This window comes from Microtus oregoni, unplaced genomic scaffold (assembly GCF_018167655.1).
Source record: "Microtus oregoni isolate MIOR12 unplaced genomic scaffold, Mior012 000026F_ref0000081, whole genome shotgun sequence".
Lineage (NCBI taxonomy): Eukaryota > Metazoa > Chordata > Mammalia > Rodentia > Cricetidae > Microtus > Microtus oregoni.
In genome coordinates this window covers 24,035,781-24,059,890 of record NW_024543085.1, presented here as the reverse complement: position 1 = coordinate 24,059,890, position 24,110 = coordinate 24,035,781, and the positions used below count along the sequence as shown (strand labels likewise).

Genomic DNA, 24,110 nt, shown 5'->3' with positions numbered 1-24,110 from the left:
GAACGATAAACAAAAGACAGTCCATGTTGGGAGTGACTTGGGGTCATCACCAGAGCATTTCTTGCTGAGGGGTTCTATTCATGGCCCGGAAGAGGAGTAAACAACTCACTAATGAGATCTGCAGAGGACTCTAAGCTGAGAGGCAGAGAGAGAAACCTAATCGACAGAGCACCAAATCACACAGCAGAGTTCAACTGGAAACATGAAGCTAATCCATCTAGGGAAAAAGAGCCCTAAACTTGGATACTATTCAATAGACAGGCAGGATGCAGGACAGAAGCAGCATGTACAAAGGGCTGTGAGTTATATAACAGAGCCAAGGATGGGGATATAGAGGCATCATGGGGAAGGAAGGGTGGACCGAATGAAGGTAAGCTGAAACAAAACAGTGTCTGCAGATAGGTGGTTTGGAAAACAAGTCCTCAATGTGAGAGATCTTTCTGAATGTTGACAAAACCACCAATCTCGACATAGTGAGAATCTTGGTCTTTCTTGACTCTCTCTCACCTGGTTGGGGGTTAGCGTCTAGGAGATCGCCTTGGGCCATCATCCTAGGGATCACTGACAATGGCACTCCAAAGAAAAACCACTTCAGCTATCTTGGTTGCTGGCACTAATCCTTTATGGGGCCTGTACTGCCTTCAGGCAATGCCTCCCGGCCTTGGGGAAGTGGTTAATCTTTCTGCATTTACTCAACCTGCAACAGTGCAAGGGCTTAGAAGCCAATTTTTCCACCATCAGTCTGAAAGCAATGGCTCAACACAATTATCCCTAGGTAGTTCACTGCTTCAGCAAGCAAGCATCTTGTTACATTACTTCAGCACAAAATCTGCACTAAAAAGGCTTATTTTCTTCTTAAAACCTAAATCTCCCCCAAATTTCCTTCTATGTGTATAATCATTAAACAACACCGAGGCTATTTCTAACAGTGTAATAAGAGCTGACTCTGGCCACCCTTTCCTGAGCTCCTTTGCAGATTATTTCCATGCCCGCCTGCCAATTAGAATTAGGTGTTCACGTGTAACACGGTGAACCCAGACCTAGAAATATGGTCATGTATCCCATCATTATGTAAGTGGTCCTTACACTGTTAATGCCTCACTTGCTCTTGTTACTATCAGATCACAATGGCCAAGCTGCCCATCAACCCACCCCATGAATTCCACCAGTTTGGTGAAGGTCTATTTCCTGAAGGGTCTATATAATATTAAGTGTATCGGTATTTCCCCTCATGGTGCTTTTGAGTATACTATATTCGTATAACAGCAGAGAGAGGGAAGACCAACTATCTTTGAGAAACACGCATTATGAATCTATACCACATTTTGTTACTATGTTGCTATTACTTGAGGCAGAGTCTACTTATAGCCAAGGACGGCCTGAAACTTGCTGTGAAGCCCAGACTAGAACTCAGAATTCTCTTGCCTCACCCTACCAAGTTATTAGGCAAAGGGAGCCTTATTTTTAAATGTTACTAGTGAACATCATTCCAAAGATATGGAACAATTCATGTGTAGGCTGGACAAAGAAGAAAAGCCCAGAAGAAAGAATCAGAAATGTCACAACAGGTTGACTTCTCCACTGACATTCTGTGTGACACTCTATCACAATGTAGGATATGAGAACAAGAGCAAGAGAAATAATCTCATTGACAAGGTGTGAAACCAAAATTGGGTAATATGTGCCCAACTCAAGGCTTCTCTAACAGAACGCATAATCTCATAATGACCAAACTTCTTAACTAACAGGTCCTGCAGGCCACGGAAAAACTAATGAGTGAGGCAAATCCATGCAAATCACTCTGATACAATGGAGATATTTTGCAGAGTCTAAACGGACTCCTGAGGTATCCATATCAGTTGAGCAGACTAAAGTCTCTAAGAGTAGGAGCCTTGAGGGATGTCAAGGCAAGAAATCCAGCTGTGCACTGTGCTTCTCCTCGGGGTAACCAGCCATAGGGATGAAGGACAAAAGTAAAATGTCACAGGGTTTCTCAAATGCTTTCCTGCCAGCTGTCAGAAGTGTTTGAAACCAAAACTCATTTCCTAATAAATGTTTTCATTTCCTTTGTACATGACAAAAGGTTCAGAGGTGATAAATGGGAGAGGAAGGGAGGGGAGGCCTCTGAAGGAAAGCACAGAGCCAAATGTATTGCACCCATCGTCAGTTTTTTCCGACAGTCCCAGGAATGGCGATGATCACCATACGATTATCAGACATGATGTGCTCACTCACATCCAGGCTTCCTTCCTTTTATAATCCCAACTCAGGGTGGCCATATTCTACAAGCTACTGATTCAGGATGGCGGGGAAGACAGGAATGGAGGCCTATGTTTAACCAATGCCTTTCTTGTTTTCCACTGGCAAAAATTCTAACATAGAAATGATTCAAGCTCTATCTGCATAATATTTCCAATCTATTCTACTCAGGCTCAGGCAGAAACACAAGAGTGACACAGAAAAAAGTGGTGCTATCAGTCTCAGTATGTTTAGTAAGTTCTCAAACTTACCTGGCTTCTGCGGCCAGCAGCTCATCATAGTGTGAGGATCTCTGGTCATCATCCTGCCGGTATCTGATCACTGTGGCTAGGCCTTTGCTGACAAGAGCCTCAGCAATGTTTCTGCAACAGAAAAGAGAGATCAGTCAACACTGGGGTTGCACATGGGGCTCAATGAACAGAAACAGTAATAGCACCTGGAGGTGGCAAGGCATTCTGGCAGGGTAGGGAAGAGGCTAAGCATGTTTAGACCAGTGCACTGCTATGCTGGGATCCAAATAGAACAGAACAAAGATACCCAGGCTCAGCAATTTTCTTGTTAGTAGCATCATATCTACATCAATCCATACAAAACCAGCAGAAGCTCTCTGTACGAAGCCCACATTAGGCTGGGCTATTTACAGAATGTTATAAACAAGCCACTGCCCTCAAGAAATCTGCTCTAAAATATCAGGCGCACAAGATAAAAAATGAGCACATACAAGCATGACCTACATTTCTCAGTCTCCTTCGCAGACTATAGGAAAGGCTAGAATGCCTAGTTGTAATTCTACAGTGTTAGAAACATTGGTGGAACACGATACTCAACACGTTTCTCTTCTCACAGCTCCCAACACTACATCTTCCACCTTAAGAAGGCTTGGAGAAGAGCCAGGAATGAACTGGCGAGAGGGAAAGACGGAAAACAGGCATTCTGGTAGACGAAAACCAACCAGGGGACAAAGGAAAAATAAAAGAGGACTAAAACCAGAGGTAACAAGTTTTGGAACAGCATTCCAACTGATGACAGACTTCGGAGGAGAATCCAACTTCAAGTGATTCTCACACACACTGTGCCCACTACAGAACGAGACGTGCCCCTTTAAAGATGGTATGCAGCGACTGTCCTGAGAACAGTGCATGGAGAATGGCGCTCCAATGACCAATGAAGCTCTTCTGCATGGCTTCTCCCCAACCTCGAAAGAGAACTTTGATATCAAGAAGCAAATGCAAACAAACAAGCAAGCAAACAAACAAACAAATAAATAAAAGCAAATTTTAAAAAGTTGACAAAACCAAACGTTGGAAAGAGAGAGAAATGATATTATTGCTGGAGAGTGGTGGTTATGTCTTTTTTTGTGTCTGTCATAATTACACCAAAGGCCCCATCACACCATCTGGTTCGCTGCCCTTTGGGGAGAGGGTACAGTAAGCAATAGGCTACTGTGCCATATGCTATGGTTTAGTGCTGTTTGATAATGTAGTTGATTCTTAACACACTGGTGATCCTCGGAAAGCGGCAGCTCGACTAAGCTGTAACTACATGTTTAAATCACGGAAAGATTCTATTCATCTAAACCTAGGAGAATAGACTTTTCAATGAAGCAGCACAAAATATGATGGTAAAGTAAGGAGGAAAAGATGCTGTGGCTGAGTCTGTTCTCATTATATGCCCCTCTACTGCCTGTTTATCTACTGCCAGCAAGATATTAATATCTCCAAGCCGCCATGGAATTAGCACTTCTTAAGATCCACACCCACAAAGAGGCTGCTCTGCTGGCCACCCTGTCTCCTGAGTCACTGCATAAGCGTGCTGGCAAACGCTGTCATTATCACAGAGCTGTGTTTGGCAGCATGGAGAAAGCACCAGCCCCAAATCAGCAGATGGAGATGTTGATTCGTGGTGAAGATTTTAACTAAGGTTGTCAGCAAGGAGTCCTACTAGAGCAGGAGAGTGGCTATATCCACCAAAGAGCCACCAAGCTAGACGGCTAGGGAGTGGCTTGCAAGACAACTCTACTTTTGACAGGTTATAATGTCTTGGTGATTTTAAATGCCAAGAGAATAAAGAAATGTTTGTTACTGCATTTTGAATTACTGAGCACTGACATTTTACAGTTGATGCATGAGGTCTAGGAGAAAGCTGGAATGGCAGAGCAAGCAAGAAAATTTTCATGAAAACAGGTTTCAATATGAAAATCTGGAGAATACGAAGCAAAACAGTGCAAATATCTCATGATCCAGTTTCATTAATACACTCAAATTCATTCCCAGAATTTCTGAGTACCTGCCGGGCCAACAGAGAACGTGGGTACAACCCTTCCCTACTTATTATCAGCCTTGCCCTTCACATCCATCAGCAAATGTTTACGAACCAATTTAAGCCTGTCACACAACTTCCAGAGAACATGTAGATTCCCAATTCACTCCACACCCTGCCCACTACTTTCCTTCTCCCTCCCCCTAAAGCTCAGCAGCTTTTAGCTTCTTTTCCTAATTACAGATTTTCCCTGAAGGAACAGTTGCCAGTGCTAAGCTATAGAAGAATAAAAACACAGGAAATAATAACAATCTCATTACTGAGTATTTACTACATTCCAGGCATGTGACAGTCACATGCATTTCGTCTTGGTGAGAAAGCATGAGCAAGCCTCATGCAGTAACAGTATAACTATTAGCTGTCTGTTTCTGTCTGTCTGCCTTGACAGACAAGGTATTTGCTCTGAGTGTGCAGGGCTCATGGCTTTCTTGCTTTATACCCCACTTTCCAGCACAGGCCTGGGCACAAGGTGGAGAGTGATATATAGATGAATTAACTTATTTAGAATAAAAAAAGACATTTTTAAAGTGGAAAAAATTACAGCAAGTTAGTTTGTTTTAAAACATCCAGAAAATTGAGATTTCTTATGCTCTAAAGCATAAGAAAATGTAGTCATTTTGTAAACAGTGCTGGAATTCTAAAAGGATTTCGCTAGCCAAGTTTGTTGAGCAGATAAAAAAAATTATATGCTTTCTCTAATTTTTCTTTCTTTTCCATTATCTGAGACTGAATTTGGAAAGAAGAATGGGAAAGAGCACAAACAGACAAACAGAATGAGTCTAGACCTTGTACTTGACTGACTAGTTTATTTCTTCTGGCTGCTAACAAAAGGCTACGAGATTTTTCTCCTGGCAAAAGATAGCTTAGAACACAACACGAGTGCCTTGGTCAGGTGCCCAAGTAAATAAAAAGAAAACATTAAACCATATTCTCTGACATTATACCGTTTTCTGGAGTGTGTCAGTAATTCCACCACAATTAAATATCTGGCACAATGGCTAATTCACAATCAGCCTATATAAAAAGAGACCTAACATTTTATCATCCCTCTCTGTATTGGTCAGAAAGAGAATTAATGCTGGGATTGAAATGCTTTTCTAAACTAAAGGAGACATTCGGGGTTCTCTCAAGTATGAACTGTTGGTGTTGAGCAGAATCAGGTATTCACAGAAAACACATGGGCATGGGGTCACAAGGAGGCGTTCCTCTTCACTGCCCACTCTTTTTTACGCTGCCAGCAGGTTATAATGAACCTAACTTCCCTTTAGACATAGTTTCAAACCATCAGATCCCATATTCTACAAACATGAGCAAAGGGACATTGATACACTCATGAAAGAGAATTAAGAGCTTAAAAAGCAAAATTTCAACTAGAGGCCTCTAAGCACTTAAGCATATTTTTGCTTACCTTTCCCATTGTCTCCCTAGACTTCAATATTGAAAGTAATAGAAAAAATACATTAACGAATAAGACAAGTAATTATCTACAATTGTTGGGATTGCTTCAATAATACATGTGTATAATTTCTTAAGTCCTTGGAGTTCCAGAAAAGTTGCACATGCAATACAAAGAAGATATGGCTTTCCCTGAAAACAAAGCCTGATGTGTTTTGCTATCATCTGTCAATACTTGAGTGTGTAAATCGTATAAATCAAGTCATTTCCCACATTCACAGGAAAGCAAACTTAAGATATTAACAGGCACATTGCTATCATCTAATCCACGAACCAACTGTCCTAATAATGGACATATTATGAGTATGAGTCTACATGGGAGATATGTTCTAAGATCACCAGTGGGTGTCTAACTAAAGTCAGCACAGAAGCTAAGAAGCACCTAGTCCTCTGCATTCATGGTCCATGTGTGAGATTCTGCCAACATCCTGATGAAAATGTTCACAAACACAAAAAGTCATGTTTGTTAGTTAATATGTAGTGACATTTTTCCCATCATTATTCTAAATAATACAACTTAACATTCGCTTAGCAGTATTTATATTGGATTAATAGTATTATAAGTAATTCGAGGAAGTTTAAAATATATAGCAGGATATGTATAAGCGATATGCAAATACAATGATATTTTATATATAAGTTTTGGTGTGGTTTGGTAGGTGCACTACTTTTCGATTTCTTCCTATTCACTTAAACATATGTACACATGACAAAGTTTAGTTTGTAAATTAGGTATAATAGGAGATACAGTAATAGCAAAACAATCATAGGAAGATGGCTCAATGGTTAAGAGTATTGGCTGCCCTTCCAGAAGACCAGGGTTCAATTCCAGAACCCACGAGGCAATTCTCAATTCCAGTTCCAGGGGATCTGATAGCCTCATACCAATGCACATAAAATAATTTTTTAAAAGTGTCTCAAAATACTCCTTTATATTTTCACTTATTTTACTTTAAAAGAAGAACTTGTAACCTCAAATATTTGGAAGACTGAGATAGAAGACTGCCCAGTTTGAAGCCAGCCTGGTCTTTGGTATGAGACAGTCTCAAAAGAAGCATGCTGTAGTATTTCTTTCATAGATCTGTTTGCTGTATGACTGCTATTGTGATTTCAGGACCTAATAAGTTAAAATACTAATAACTTGAAGGCAAGCACATTATCATAACAGTCAGTTAAAAAACTCAAGATGCCTACTAAATGACAAAGGAGAGGGTAGTACATACAGTGTACCTAGAGTAGAATGTCTACTAAATCACGAGTGGGGTAGCACACAGTGTACATAGAATGGTCAGAGACAATTCTCATTGAGAGCAGTGTGACATAAGATGGTGAGGTTTCATGACTCAGAAAAGCACCTGATCTAAACTTACATATGATTATTCCTGAATTTTTATGTGTAGTAATTTTAGCCTTCAACTGACCGTGAGTAGTGGTTACTGTAGGTAAAGAGAGATGCTGTAATTCAGAATCAGGTGCTCAGTTAGGTTTTCTATCTCTTTAAAATGGAAACATCCCTGTCTTTTCTTTGACAACATGGAGTTGAGCTTTGCTGCCTGTTTTCTTTTGTAGGCACTCTCTGCATATTCCTTGGCTGGCCTGGAACTCACATAGATCTGCCTGACTCTGCTCCCAAGAGCTGAGATTAATGGCATTTTTCAAAGAGGACAGGCCAATTATTTTGTCTTGTCTATTCCTTTGTAACGAGAAGTCATGTAGATAACATACTGATAATGGTATATTTGATAAATTGGTTAGAACAGTATCTGCCAAATGTCTTTACTATAGTTACTCTTTCTACATTAATAGGCAGTTTATGATGGAGCATTGTGAACTATATAATTTTATCCCTCATCAAACTCCCAAGTTATTAATTTAGTTCTCTTATAGTCAGCTCACAGAATCTCATCTCAAACAGAGTTATAATCTGTAGCTGCTGTTTTGGTATTAAATTATTCCCAACATGGCAATTAGGATGTGTTTGGTCCTGTAGGACCAGCCATGACAAGCTCAATAGAGGCCTGAGTCTCAGTAGTTTACTCTGAGGCAATACCTGGTTCTCATAAAGACCACAAACTGAGATTACCGCTACCCAGGAACAGACCATCCAAAGGAAATTCCTAATGCTCCAACTACTTACTGTAGATAGGATCACCTTCCGACATATACCCTGTCAATGAAACTTTTCTGGTTTTTGCCTTTAAATAATGCCTTCTGGAAGGGCGGGGTACCTCCTCTTGCCACTGCTGTGCTGAGGAGATCCCTGCCGACTTCCATTGTACACACAATAAATCTTGCTTTTGCATTTCAGTGAGTAGGTCTCCACATAAGAGACTTCAAGTTTCTTGCAAGTCTGGTCCTTCTTGGCATCTGCTTCTTAGAGAAGCATTACCAACAAAAAAAGATGTAACATAAGGACCTGCACAGCATCCCTCCTTTCCATACCAGTAACTCTCTTCTTTTGAGTAAGGGGCTTATCTTTAGTGTGGTTCCCGACAAGATCCATACTACTGAAGAGAACCAGACTTGGATCACTGCTGTCTCCTCCTCCTTAGTTGTTGGTCAGGCACTAGGCTTAGGCTCTGAGCAACCTTCCTATATATAATGTGAACCAGGCACAGACTTTGCCCTTGTGCAAATGCTATAACCACCTTGGTACTTAAATAGGACTATCCCCTGAGCAGATATGCCTCCTCTGAGCTCTAAGTGCCTTCAGACGAAACTGTTTCCATTTCTTTACAAACACCAAGCACCACTGACTTTCAGAGTCAAATTATGAAAAGACAGGGAGTTTCTCAAGAATGCTCTTACTTCATGAGCTGACTAGACATGATGCATTTACCCATCTGGTTATATCAGAGTCAAAGAAAGCTACTGCATATTCAAAAGAGTAAAAAAAGACATAACTTTTCATACACACACACACACACACACACACACACACACACTTTTCTCTTACACATTGTATGACTTCCTTGATTTGGCACCTAGAAGTAGAGTTAACTAAAATACTTAACCTGATAAATAGAAACTGGGTAAAATGGATAAAGATCTTAAGAGCAGGCAGAGGAATAATAGCCGACACCTCTGTGGGCCACCCTTTTCACTCTCCATCTGAAGAGGATAACAGATAATTCAGTGCTCCAGGCTCCAAGATATTTTATCTAGGTCCTTTGAGCTTAAATTTTTTCCCACTTAAAAACCATCTGCATTTTATCAGTCAGTGAGGTGTCCATGGAGATTACAAAAGGAGAATATTTTCCTTAAGGCAAACACATGTGGGCACATATTTAGAATAAAGTAAACCCACAAAGAAATGCTTTTGTGACATATTTTAGTAAAACTTTAAGGAAAGGACTGAAATGATAATTAAAAGTTCAATATATGCCGCATAGTCACCTGTCGATGAGGAGACACATTCTCAAGTATATGTATATACTTACATACTCACATACAACTTTACAACAATTAAGACTTGATGGTCAAGTGTGGCTCTCTGTCTCTATCTCCATCCATCACCAGATGAAGGTTCTATGGTGATATGCAAGATATTCGTCAGTATTGCTATAGGATAGGGTCGTTTCAGGTTCCCTATCCTCATCTGCCCAAGGAACTAACTGAGGACATCGCCTTGGGCTCCTGGGAGCCACTCTAGGTTCAAGTCTCTTGCCAGCCCTAAGGTGGCTCCCTTAAATAAGAATTGTGCTTCTGTGCTCCCCTATCCAGCCTTCCTTTATCCCAATCCTCCTGTTTCCCCAAGTTCAGTTTGGATGTTCACCTTCCTAGACATGGACAGAGGGGGGAGGACCTTGGACTTTCCACAGGGCAGGGAACCCTGACTGCTCTTTGGACTGGAAAAGGAGGGGGAGAGGAGTGGGGAGAGAGGGAGAAGGGTGGGAGGAGGGGGAGGGAAATGGGAGGCTGGGAGGAGGGGGAAACTTGTTTTTTTCCTTTTCTCAACAAAAAAAAAAGACTTGATGGTCAAATTTCATGCACAAAGTGCTTGTATACAGAGACATGATACGTACAATTTAGGTTTCTCTCACTTCTAGTCCCCAAAGGCTACAAGAGTACAAGGCTGGAAAGTTGTCCTACTACTTTTTGCACACAGGCTACCCTTTGCTGCAAGTGCCAGTGTTCTCGCAGGGCTGGATTAGAGCCTCCAGAACTCCAATCATGACTGCTGACACAGAAACGGCTGGTCTTCCTCTTTTCTCATCACCTGTTCACACAAATGTGATGGTGAAGCTGACCGACACCAGAACCCATGCAGTGCTTATGTCTGTCTTTGCAACTCAGCTGAGGAGTAAGGAAACAACGGTTCGATGAAAAGACAGAGACAGATCAGAAGATCCTCTGGAACATTCTGTGCATATGCATGGGAAATGTGAGTTTTCTGTTTGTAGTAGTTACTCCTCTTGAGGCTCTGACAAAACCCCTGACAATAGTTCCTTAAGGCGCACAGTGTGAGGTATTCAGGCCCTTTGTGGCAGGGAAGTTATGGCAGCTGGAGTATGGAGCAGCTGATCACACTGCATCCCAGAGTCAAGATGCAGAGAGATAGGAATGCTCAGCTCGCTTTTCCCCTTCTGCTCATGCCTTGGTGCTGTCCACATTCACTGTAGGTCTTTCTTGCTCTATTAATCCTTTCTGGAGGCATCCTCGTAGACACAGCCAGAGATGTGCTTCCGTGGCCACCCCAAATTCCAGAAAGCTGGTAACAAAGGTTAACTTCCACACTACTGCACATGCCTAGTGGCTGACAGTTCCTCACACAAATCTCCATAAAGTCTATTCACACGGAGACCTACAGCATTCATAGTCTCAGAGGCAGGAACCCAGCACTTTTAGACTGGTGACAGACTTGGCTTCTCTAAGCTAGAAAAAAAAATATGTCTATAAAGGGTAAGAGCAAAATCCAGCACAAGGCAGGCAGACTGAGAGACAATGGGCAAAGAAGAAAAATCTTAAACAGAGTATTTCCCAACCAGATCTCAAAAAAGGAAAAAACCCACAAAATGAGGAATGGCTTTTAAAAGCTAATAGGATTACCTTCCTAAGGAAGGATATTCCCGTACCAATGCCTCTGGTCTCATTTTTGCTTGGCTGAATGGGCCCAGTCCCACCTTTTCCTACCCAGACAGCTAAGAAGAACTTCTCAAATAACCAAGAGCATGTGTAGACAGGATGTTTTGTTTCAGAATCATCAATAATTGGAAACATTGGAGGCGGTACATAACTTTTATAGATTTCCTAAATTTTCTTTCTATCTTACCTTGAGTTTCAAAGTTCCCCTTAAACTTATGTAGTTCTAAGATGGATTCAAATTGATTTTTAAATCTTTTCCATTTAATAAGTGTCATCATCAGAATAGTCAGGCAGATCTCTCTCAGTATCTACAACACAGGCTGAAAATTAACAGGAAGATTCAAATGTTTGTGTCCCTAGCTTGTTTTAGTAATGACGGCTAAGTAAGAGGGAATCAAGGACTATTAAGGGCCGAATTAAGGTGCAGTGAGGCTTGGGGCAAAGCATTATCACCAGAGATTCGTAGTGCCTAGTGTCTAGTGTCTGTCTTTGACAGTCTACCAGTCTAGCTGTGATAGTATGAAGCATAACATGGAACACCCGATCTCAAACACCCTGGCAAACAGGCTGGTATAATTAAAACTCATGGGCCTAGAAGCACACAGCATTTAGGAGGCTAAGGCAACTCTAAGTTTGAGACCTGCAGGGGCTGCAGACTGAGATCTTGCCCTCACCGCCAAGGGCTATATATAAGTTGTAACCTAGAAATTCAAATTCCGTTCTTATGGCCAGGTGTGGCAAATACATGTCTCTAATACCAGCACTCAGAAGACAGAGGCAGGAAGGGACCACGAAGTTTCAGGCAAGCCAGAGGTACTCACTGAGAGCCCATCTCAAGACATGAAACAACCAACAAAGAAAAAAGAAAACCTCTTGGAAACAACGACTATGTGTATTAATAGATCAAAAAGTCACTTTTCCTCCTGGGGGAAGGGATTGATAGTGCATTTCCAAACCAACAAAACATCTAGGAAAGTTAGAACAACGATAAGTATGGAATGTAAGCTGTAATAAAATAACACCCATCTTCAAATAGCTAGTGTTTTCTCTGATCTTTAATCATCATGGTAAAAAGAAGAAAAGATCACAGGGAAGGGAATGAAAACTATGAAGAATGGACTCAGACTTTAGGAGCTCAACAGATGCATTCTTAGAAACCAAAGGCTACCCATAAACAGACGGGTGCAGACGCTTTGTGAATGAAGGTAGGAAGTAAAAGGAAAGATGGAAAAGGGGGGGAAAGAAAAAAAAATCTCCTGTGAATACTGCTGCCTTGCAGATGGGTTAAACATTGAATTGCTACAGCATTTATCCATTGAAATTTCATTATTAATCACTTAATAATGATTAATCTTAAAAGCTAGGCTTACATTTGATCAGTAATCAATGCCCCAGCCTCAGAGACCATGCTCCGCTGAGTTCCAACAGCATTCGTCAGACTGGGAAGAAAAGAAATAAAACCAGAGGTCTAGGATCCCAGCTTTTAAAAACTGAGTGATAAAGAGATGTTGTTTCATATTCGCACTGCCAAATAGCTAATTTTATATGCTGACACATCTATGAAGCACACTTACTGCCTATTCCAGTCATGTTCTACCTACCATGGTGTGCATGCTTACCTTGATCTCCTGAAAGAACAATTGACAGGGAAAGCAAGATAAAAAAAAAAAAATATGGTTGGGAGCAGTAGAATTAAACACTTAAGCCCACTTAATGAATCTGGCTAGTGGAGAGTATAGTTTGAAAATATGGGCCAAAGCGGTTTAGGAAAAGGGGGGAAGAAGCATAACATCAAATAGTTTTGCTCAGTAAACAGACATTTTTATTTTGCCCCCAGGATTTCTGCAGTGCCGTAATCTTATTGCCATCTTTTATTTGATAGTCTCATTTATTCGGCAATATCATGGTTACGGCCTTATGAGACAAGTAAAACTAGTAATCTCCTCATTATGCCAGTTCCTCTCCAACTACCAGGGCACTTCCAAGTGGGTCAAACACCTGAGGAAGTGAGGACAATGACGGATGTGGCTCAAGTCAGAGGCGGATATTAAGCAAGTACTAATCAAAGAACACCGGCCCTCAAACAGTTGGCACTTCCCCCAACCTCTAACCATCACAGTCAAGAAAAATAAAATGAAGGAATAACATAGCATGGGCTTGTTTGAATCTCTCTCTATGACAGAGAAAATGACAGTAACCACCAAGGTCATCCTATGGCAGAAATGAGATTCTTTCACTGGAGACAAGTACATGCCTCATAAAAACCAGAGCAAAAAATAGTAGAAGCAGCCTTTTAAAATTATTATATGTACATGTGCATGCCTCTGCATGGGTAACATACACGTGACTGTGGGTGCCTGGTGTGAGAATTATAGGTGGTTGTGAGCCACCTGAAGTAGGTTCTAGAAACAGAATTGGGGCTCCTCTCTAAGAGTAACAGATGCTCCTAACTGCTGAGCAATCTCACCAGTCCCCAAATCTAGTTTAAGAAAAAAAAAGTAAACGGTCTAGCAAACACGTGCTTCCAGCCCAGCCAAATTGGTCTACTCATTGCTAAATATTCCATGCATTCACATTTCCAACTATTTGCAGGACATGTGAATTTGTGTGATTCATCATCACGTAAAACTCAGCATTTCAAAAATAAAATGCTCTTTCCTAGATTAAAAACTTTGCTGAATTGTACCAAATCACCTCCTCCTTCCAACTGCAGGATCAGTATACGGGCAATCACATAGGCCTCCGATTGCTCTGATTCCAGAAGAAAATCTCTGGACTCAAACCTCCATGCTTTCTTTCTCTATTGAATATTTTCTCTGTTCTTTCTCATTAGCCCTGTTGAGATTTCCACTGTCTCTTTTATATTCTACACAGCATCCCCTACCTGTTTGTGCTGCAGTGCCGAACAATCCTTAACACGACCAGCTCAATCCTTCCAAAGTATTTAGATGACAACTAATCCTCATTCTCAAACTCACCACCACCACCACCACCAGTCATGTGTGTAGAGAGTTTCAACGTAGAAAGCAGCGTGAACTTCCTACATCTGAAATGGTGTTGTATGTGTGTGTAGGGGGACACGGTATGAGACAGAGAACTGACACACACATTAGCACTTATCTGCAGTTACTGTGTATTACTGTCTTACTTTCTATACGCATCTTGTCATATCACCTAGATTGTATTCCCTACTGGTCTATGAAGAGCCACACACTTAGTAGGCACTCAATAAATATTTATTGGCTAGCAGACTGATTTCACTCACTGAGTTCCCAGGGGGTCCTGTAGGCTGTCAGATGAAAACAAAGTAATAACTGACTGAGTCATAGAATTTTTGAGTAAAAAGAGTCTACAGAGATAAACTAATCCAAATGCTTCCATATAGAGATGAAGACAGAGATACAGAGATAAATTCAGAAAAAATGGTAAACAAGCTGTTTAAGTGAAAAACAGAGACAGACACCATCACAATGGGCATCTCAGAGCACTCTGAGTCTCAGACCATTTCCCTTTATTATACTGCTGTCCTATGAAACAGGAAGAATATAACATGCACATAAATGATCTAAGATGCCCTAATGAATTAAAATTATATCAGCACATTAAAAATAATCTATTCATATAAGATTTTAAATTTGACCACTCTAATACTAATAAGCTTGTTAAAATACATACTAGATATTTAATTACAATAATTTGTCTGCCAAGGGGAGATTCAGGGGACCTATTGGAGGATGACTTGAAAATGACCAGTGACTTCTCTTTCCCCCTCAACATATATTCTAACACAAAGCAGAAACATTCGTTAGAAGCGTAGCAATGTTTTCTTCATCCTTGCTTTCTCTGCTCCTGTATCCATTGAGAAACAGCATTTTACAATAGGTCAGTGTATTGACTCTGGGAGTGCACCTTCATGATAAAAGGAGGTATAAGGAAATGGAATTACTTTAAAGGAATAAAAGAGGAAAACAGAGTGTGGCTTACTATGAGGTGAAAACACTCCTGCCTTCTTTCCCTGGGTGATCATGAAGACCCTCCTGTGGGCTTTTCAGTCTCACAGCAGGCTTTTCTTTGATAACCATCGTCCCCACTCTTGCCTCAAGTCATTAAACTACGGGAGATTCTGACTGGACAGTCTCAATGGAAGATGATCACTAGTGAGCACCCTTGCTCCTACATCTAGCACATTGCTTTGACAGCGATAGTCAGAAGTTCACAATGTCATTTTGCCCATGCAGTAGCACCCAGTGGAGGTGGTAAGGGCTTTATGTCCAGGCTACTTCTAGTTACAGCAATTATAATGCTTCCTGCCTCTTACTATTCTAGTGACTGTTGTACCACCTAATCTAGTCTTAGTCCCATCTAATAAATCTCTCATATAACTAACTCTCTTCTCAGTACAGTCAGAACTGCTACTGTTCTTTGCATCCAGAATCATCTTATCAGATTTAATAGTCTCTCACATCATAAAGATTCATTCCTAAGAGTTAAAAACAAAATGGCCTCGCCAATGGCAAAGGGCATTATCTCAGATACTTGTTCCTCAAGAGGTTGATGCAGGAAGATATGTTATGTTCCTAGTCTGCCAGAGCTACAGAGTGAGTTCAAGTTTGGTCTGGGTAAATTAATTTTATGTCTCTGTTTCAAAATAGGTAAAAATCTGGGGTGAGGAGGGGGTAAGGAGGGATGGAGATGTAGCTTAGTTCATCAGTGAGTGTTTGCCTAACATTCATGAGGCTACAAGGCTCAATTTTTACTACAGTGGTTCTCAACCTGTGGGTTGCAACCCCTTTGGGGGTCAATGATTCTTTCACATTGGTAGTCTGGGGCCATTGGAAAACACCAATATTTACATTATGATTTATAACAGTTATGAACAACAGTTATGAAATTATAACAGTTACAACAGCTATGAAGCAGAAATGAAAATAACTTTACTGTTGAGAATTAACACACATTAGGAAGTGTATAGATGGATTTGCAGCATCAACAACTAAGTAACTAAATAGCAAGACGTACATGGTTCCCACTTCCCTCGAACATGACACAAGGGAGCTCAGGCCCAGGATGAGGGGCAAATGGCATCTGCAAGGCTCAGCAGTGCTGCCTCTGCTCCAGTGAATCACTCAGGTTTTGCTGTACTGGTAGGTCCAGGGAAGGTGGCAGGACAGCCTTTGCTTAGAGGCAGCACTCAGCATTTAGTTCTTGTTGAAGTATGGGAAGAATTCTACTGTTACTCTGTCCCTGAGGAATTCCTCAAGGTATGCTCTCATCTAAACATGTGAAACTCTGTATGTGTCCTCAACCATCCTGAAAGGACTGTTACAGATGGCTCTGCAGACACTAACTAACCCAGGTAACGGAATGAAGTTCAGTGCTGCCATATCCAAGAAAAACACATTGAAGTACAGAATACATAAAAGGAGAATATTTTAAAGTAAAAAAAAGAGCCTACTATATTCAGGCAAAGTATTGATTACAGGAATTTATACGAAGGAACGAATAGAGTTAATAAGAAGAAGGTCTGTTGATGGTAAGTTTATAAACAAAAATTATGCCCCAACTACATTTACACTCTTAATGGATAAACAAATCACAGGCTGCACACTCGTTACGAGTTGAAACAACTCCATAGCTGTGGGCACCAAAAAGTTATTAGATTGCAGTTTTGCTTATTTTATTCGTTTTCTAAAGCTTTGCAAAAACAAAAAACAAAACAAAGCAAAAAAAAACCTTTCTCAAAGACATTTTTACTGTTTTGCTTTAAAAGAACATCTATTACAAATACATGAAGAGAGAAAACACAGAGAAACAGGTGCAAGTGGTAAAACAGAAAATTTTAGGAATGAAAGTGGTCTATCATCATGACCAAAGACAAGCCACACAGTGGGGACACCTTCAATCTTGAAGCCTGTGCTGTACTCTCTACTTCCTCCCACCGTCTGGGGTCACAGAGCATTCTGGGTCCATCCAATTAAGTCAGTGAAGCAGAAGATCTGGGCTCTTACACCCATTTTCTCTGGCTTCAGGTACTTAAAATTGTGCCAGTTTCCACACCCCTAAAATGAAAAATTGTATTTAAATGCCTACAAAACACCTTCTAGAGCATAAACTATTATCATTGATTTTTTTTTATTAAACCAGGAACTAAAATTTGCTGATCAACAGTCATTGAGTACACATTATCAACCTTCTAATACCGTCAATCTTATATTATTTGGTGGTAAGCAGACTGTGTGTCACTTCAGTAGGTATTTAACATAACAGAGTTTATACGATCAGGGTGTGGAACAGCATGCAAGCACTAAGAATTCCTTCTAGGCCTAAAGTTAGAGAGACTCTGAGGGTCCTCTATGCTGTGCGCGCACTGCACTGGTAAAAGGTGGAAGGTCAGAATGCTTAACAAAGTTATGAAAAATGTTGATTGTCCCACCCCTAGTTTTAATATCCACCTCTTGTTAAGCTATAATATATGATTTAAACACTCTGTAACACAATAAAGAGGAGAGAGAATGGGAAAGTGGATAGTCGAGTATTTCTCACTAGGGAAACAGATACCCAAACATTAAGATTCCTTATTGGCTAACACATTTTTACTTTAGCTAATTGCTTCTTTTTATCTGCAACTGGCCAAGCTCATTAGCAAAAACGTGTTCAAGGAATAGATTCAAGAAGGAAGAACTGACATGAATAGAACTGCCACTTAACAGCAATTACTTGTATTTCATGTACCAGCTCTGGTACTGTGTAAAACGTGGTACTTACTTATATCTCAGCACTGAATATGCTGAGAATCAAACTCGTCCTCACATTTATACAGCTTGTCAAGTAGTGTTTTGGTCTACTAGTTTATATCAAAAAATGTAAGTAGCAACAACACCATGTGAAAACCACCATGTGATGCTTTCTAAGCAATGACCATGTGATTCACAATATATTAAGGACCACAGGAAATACTAGACGTAAGAAAATTTCATCAATATAGCCAGGAAAAGTCAGTTGCCTGCTAAATAGTGCAGTCCAACTCATGTCGTTTTATTTGGCTAAACTGAAACAAAGAAATAAAAAAAAAATTGGGTGGCAAATTTGGGTCTCAGATCACAAAATTAGAGGTACAGATTAGAAAAAACAACAGGAATAAACACTAATGCCACATGAATTAGATGGATTTAAAGAGCATATCCTTGGATGATGTAGAATGGTCAAAGCTAAAAGCCAAATAGCCAAGGAGAGAGTTAAAATTTCTTTTAATTCTTCTAATTAAGGTGGCCATTAAAAAAAAAAGCAATAAGGAGAGAAGTTAAATGTAGATATAATAGAATAGAGAACCAAAGAACAGTTTTAAACTTTACCTTAAAAAGGATGACTTCAGGAGACTGAGGCAGGAGATTCACAGGTTCACAATGAACCTGTTTTAGCAAAACCAACAATTAAATTAACAAACAAATAAAATTGGATTGCTAATGGTGCCATGTCCTCTAAAAGACTAGATTCTAGAACATCAATAGAGGGACACAGCGTGGAAAGAAAGGGTATGAACTCTGCATGGTAGGAAAGAGGAGATGAGAACACTGGCATGAGGAAGCCAAGTTTGGGACTGAGAAAGCAGGGTGTTGAAGATACGTTCCCGACAAGCCTGCATTTGCTCCCTAAAGTAAGACGTGAGATGTTGTGAGTAAAGGCAGATGTGACCGAGCAGAGGGTTTGACTGACACTATTATGGAAACCTCAACTAGTGGTTGTAGTGAAATAAAAGCATGAAGATAGCATATATTGAAAACTGACCTGATAGTATTATACAGTTAGAACTGGAAAGGGGCAGGGGCTGTGGTACCAAGGGCCTGTCGAAAACACTGCTGTGTTCATTTATATTTGATCTGTCAGATGTGCATAGTAAAGTAGTGACAGAAAAGAGCTGGTGACAGAACACTTCATTACATAAACTCACCACCTTCGTGATAAAAATGGTTCTCCATAACACCCTTAGGTTCAAAACACCAGGACTAAACGGTTCCTAGATAGAGAGACAAAGCTACAAATGAGGAAACTTGTAGCTTTTAGACTTCCCTATCTAAAATGCTTTTAACTCAATTTGCCAATCTAAACATTTGTAAGTCAACCCACAAATCCATTAAATTGGAAAGACCATGACTCGATAACACACACCTGGAACTATTTCTTAAACAAGCAAGCAGTCACTGGTTTTGCCAGCTGTCTGAGAATATCTCAGAAAGCCCTTTTCTAAGTGCTCATCTTCTCCCCAAGATCAGCGCATCCTGGACTGACAGGAAGAGGAGAAAACAACCATGAGGGCTGTATAACTGGGGTGTAGTATACAGCCTGGGGTGTGCTTTAATAAGCCGCACAGATGACTTTGGTGGCACATCTGAGGCTGAAACCATTTTTAATAAGCATTAGTATTAGCATGTTGGCCTTGAGAAGTGAGCAGTACACACAAATGGAAATGAAAAGCGGGTGTGTGCTAAGCTGAGCAAAGAGGAATAAAAAGCTGATGATCAGCAGCACACAAAGGTAAGTAGAACTCTGATTTAATGAAATATAGCAGGAATACCATTTGTAGAGGGAAAAATCTGTTGGATCAGGACTGCCCCCTGGAAGAATGCAAAGCCAAAGGGTTTAACCTAATGGTTATTATTTTAAATCTCGAATAAAAGCCAGAGTAAACATGTCCAGTTTCTGCTTTTCATTTTATCTGTAAAGTTCTTTTCTCAGGATTGACAACAGTGTTTTTGTTATCTGTTCAGCATCTTTCTTTGAAAAGAGATTCTAATAACACAATGCTAGAAGTCTAACTTCCCTAATCATTCCAGTTTGGACCTTCTTACCAAAACAGAAAAGGCCCATCTGAAACTCCTTATAGAGAGGATGAAAATGCCCTTAAACTGGAAGAGCCAGGGCTAAGAAAATGCAGACAAGGGAGAAACCCCAGAGATCAAGCTCAGTCAGTATCTGTGTCCTCAGAGGTCCTGTGGTGGCTCTCTCACCAGACCCCTGCCTGACCGCTACTCTGGGCAGAAGCTCATTCCCCGCAGACTGAACACTGCCGGGAAGATGACCATTCTCTACCACAGTTCCCAGAATTATCACAACAGATTGCCTAATCTTTTACATTTAATAAATACGTGTGGTTATCCATTCGAACCTCATCAAAATTGGTCTTCCCACACTGCTGGTGTGGGAATTGACCCCTCCATACCTTGTATTTTACCAATGAAAACTACCCATTTGACTCAAGACTGGGAATGAGGCTGTTGCAGGTGCATTTGAAAAGGAATGTACTGAAAATAAAGAAGAAATTGTCTCAATTTGATCAGCAAAACTTACTGTGCAGGGAGGCAATTATGAGATCACACCAAAAATCCCAATGGTATACAAAGAAAAAAGCAAGTCAACTCAGTTATCAAGACAAACGAAAAGGAGAAAGATCCTAGAAAGAGATAAGGAAAAATCAAATGAGTAGTGCCAAAGTGAAAGAATTCTAGCAGCGTAGACTCCTTGTTCTGTGTAGAAAGTTGCCGGCAGCCATTAACAAAGAATAAAGAAATAGATATAGAGAAGAACAAGAACATTCTTGTAGGACCACAGAAAGAGGTGGCTAGCCCAGAAATGGTTTAAACAAGCCAAGTTTCTGGTAGGGTCCAGGTAAGAAACCACAAGAAAATGTATGTGCATATAGAGCAATTCTAGATTTCTTTAAGGAAAAAGGTCAGACATAGTGGTACAAACTTCAATTCCAGAGACAGGTGGACTTCCCAGTAAGAGATCAGCCCAGTAACAGTTCCGGAACGGTCAGAGCTACAGAAAAACCGTTTCCAAAACCAAAAAATATAAAGTCGAGGTGAAGCTTTCTCTTTATCCTGAAATATCTCTTTATAATATTTATTAATCTACAAAGGTTTTTATTTAAGGCATTGCATTCAGTTTTACTCATGCCAAAGCATATGTCTATGATAGAAGAGACAGTTTTCTTTTAGTTTCTCTACCTACAAAATGATCTACAGGTGCATGCCAATATCTCCACAAGTCGCCAAACAGTGGTTGGTAAATTCACTGCCTGCTTCAATAATCAGTTTCTTGGAGCACAGCCATGCCTGTGTGTTTGTGTACTGACTGTGGCAGAGTTACAGAGGTGCACTGGAGACCATATGACTCTCAGAGCTGAAAATGTTTACTATTTGATCCTTTATGCAAAAAGTGTGCAGCCTCTACCTTACATCACTGCTCTTAAAACTGACCGTAAGAGTTTACTTCCAGAACACTACTCTTACAATTAGGAGGCCACACTGTAAGAACGACTGTTATACTGAGGTGTGTATAGGGAGCTCAGGGTATGGGGGGAAGCACAGGCTTCAAGCAATCTTCATATAGTTCCTCTGAAGCAGTCTCAGGCTGATTCATGTTCTCCAAGCAACTGAAGAAGTGCTTGAAAAACAGCAGCCTCTACGAAAACTCAGGATAAAGGAGACTTCCTCTCTCCTGGAATAATTTTCTGGGGGGCAGGGAGGAAGAACCTGTCATTTATTCAGGCTACTAAAACTGGCCAAAGACACCACGGTAAATAAGCCTGCACCTCTTTTCCAAAGAACACTCACAGCGCTTCCATTAGGAGGAAAGAGAGCAACCAACACTGTCATCTCTGCTTTTAGCAGCAGCAGGACATCCAGCAAGAAGCTGTGTGGAACACCGGACTTGCTGAGCAATGTTACCTCCTGAAGCTTCTATGAGGGAAAAATGAATGGCTACATTTAGATCCTGCCTAGCCCACAGGAAGCCTGGTGTGCTAGGGACCACTGCTGTTGCTGTTAATTTTCATTATTATTAACACTGTCTTGGCTGTTGCTCTTGCTACACTCAGTGTCTGTGGAAGAGGCAGGGGTGACGATGGACGCAGAGTGCACAGTCTTGGAAGTATATTCCAACTGTAAAATTCTATAAATTAGATAAAAGGAGTTCAAAGACAGATATCATGGTGCATGTTCTCACAGAAGGCACCTTTCAGAGAGAGGATGAAGAGGCAAACCGCGATTTCACAAGGCCAGAGAACTGTCTAGAAGATGAAGCTGTCAGAACGGTCCTGGGAGGAGGTCACCCTGAGCTGATGGAGATATCGTGGTCACCTCGTAGCAGCAGAGCACGGCCTTGGGAGCACACCCTTCCATCCGCAACAGAGTCAATCACACATGTCACTGCAGAGGCAAGATTCATGGCCCCGGCAACAGGCCAGTGTTATTCAATATGCATGAAATCAAAGTTTTCATCATTGCCAGTGGTCAAAGGCCATTGAGTGTTAAATCCCAGAATACCAGGATTAATGAAAGAGTCATTAAAGACCCAGCACTAAATCACTTCTGTAGCCAATGCTCAGAGTGATGTCTATAATACATTATAAGGCTGATTAAAAAGAAACAAGTTCCAATTTAGAAATAAATTACCTGATCTTTTTAAAACACGTTGGAAGCTATCACAGCAATTTTGTTATTATAAGAGAAAGAGATGGTGGGCAAAAGAAGTTATGTCAGTAATGGGGACTCATCATCCTAAAATCACTGGGCAATAACTTCCAAAGACATAGTAGCAGAGTCAGAAGAGTTCTAAAAACTGTTCAAATTTGACTTCTGCCTTTGACTTTGTCATTTTTGGGCTGAAGGTCACTAACACCTATGGTCCAGAAAACATAGGCTTGGGTTCAGTACATTTTAGAGTAATTAGAATTTGGTTATAGATCTGTTTCCCTGCATAATGATGCCAATCTCCACTGCAGGCTTTCTGAGTCGCTATGAAGAGAGAAACAAAACTTCTACCCAGGGAATAAAGCCAAAGGAATTTGCAGGTAGGGCTGGAAGGAAGGACAGTCACATCTGGTGACCCTTACAAACAATCTTCAAATTCACACTGAACACCTAAAGGTAGGCATAATCTATCTATGCATTCCCGTTACCAAATTTCTTGACTGAAAAAAAAAAAATCACGGAACCACAGAGTTCTATCTACTGTTTTAGGTTACACTTTTTAAAGGTATTTGTTCTCAGACAGGCTATGGGTAAGGTTTTAGAGATGCTACACCTTTAATCTCAGCAGATTAAAGGATTAAAGGGAGGCAGAGGAAGGTGGATCTCTCTGAGGTCAAGGCCAATCTACCAGAGCTAACTCTAGGAAAGGCTCCAAACTATAGAGAAACCCAGTCTTGAACCCTCCCCCCACCCAAAGAAATACTGTTAATCCAGTGGATCCAAACAAAAATTGGCAACACATTCAGCCCTCTGTATGTGTGGCTTCCACACCTATGAAGTCCACTAACTACATGTCAAAACTATTCAGAAAACATAAAAATAATGCTTACAATGTATATACAGACTTCATTCCTTGCCATTATGACTTCAACAGTACAATATAACTACTACTTACATGGAACCCATTGAATTAGGTATCATACTCAACTGGAGAAGAGCAAGTACATGGGATTATATGTGCAGGTTATATGCAAATACTGAACATGTATGGTTCTGGGTATCTACAGGGGTCCTGGAATAAAGGCTCTGTAGATACTGAGAGACGACAGTGCTAGGCTTGACAATCCTCTCTGCCAATAATAAAGAATGAGATTATATTTCTCTCCTTAAAAAGATACCTTGAAGGCCTTGCTAAGGTCAAGTGATCTAATTCTAAAATCCGTGTTATATCACCATAAACGGTGTTCAAACTATCTGACCCCAGATAGTTTGTTCTATCTGTTCTTGGTATGCTGGCTGAAAGACCATTTACAAATAGGAAGGCAGAACAGAAAGCAGTCAGAGTTAAAAATGGGGTTATATCTAGAAGGGCATCAACATAACACAGCAAATCTCCTCCAGGATATTAGTTGGACTGAAGACTGCCAAATAGTCATGCTTTAGTCATCAAAACACACATTATTAATTTCAGACACATCAGTCTCTACCCAAAATAGAATACAATAAACTATTCTTCAAGGC

The 24,110-nt window shown here is 40.6% G+C and overlaps 1 protein-coding gene across 1 annotated transcript in view; it reads right to left on the bottom strand.

The window, feature by feature from the left end:
- Snd1 (staphylococcal nuclease and tudor domain containing 1) overlaps nucleotides 1–24,110 on the bottom strand; it is a 403,901-nt gene that overhangs the window by 181,934 nt on the left and 197,857 nt on the right. Inside the window, exon 13 of the mRNA XM_041675559.1 lies at nucleotides 2,511–2,621. Within this exon, the coding sequence (XP_041531493.1) occupies nucleotides 2,511–2,621 (111 nt within the window). The remainder of the gene's footprint in view (nucleotides 1–2,510; nucleotides 2,622–24,110) is intronic.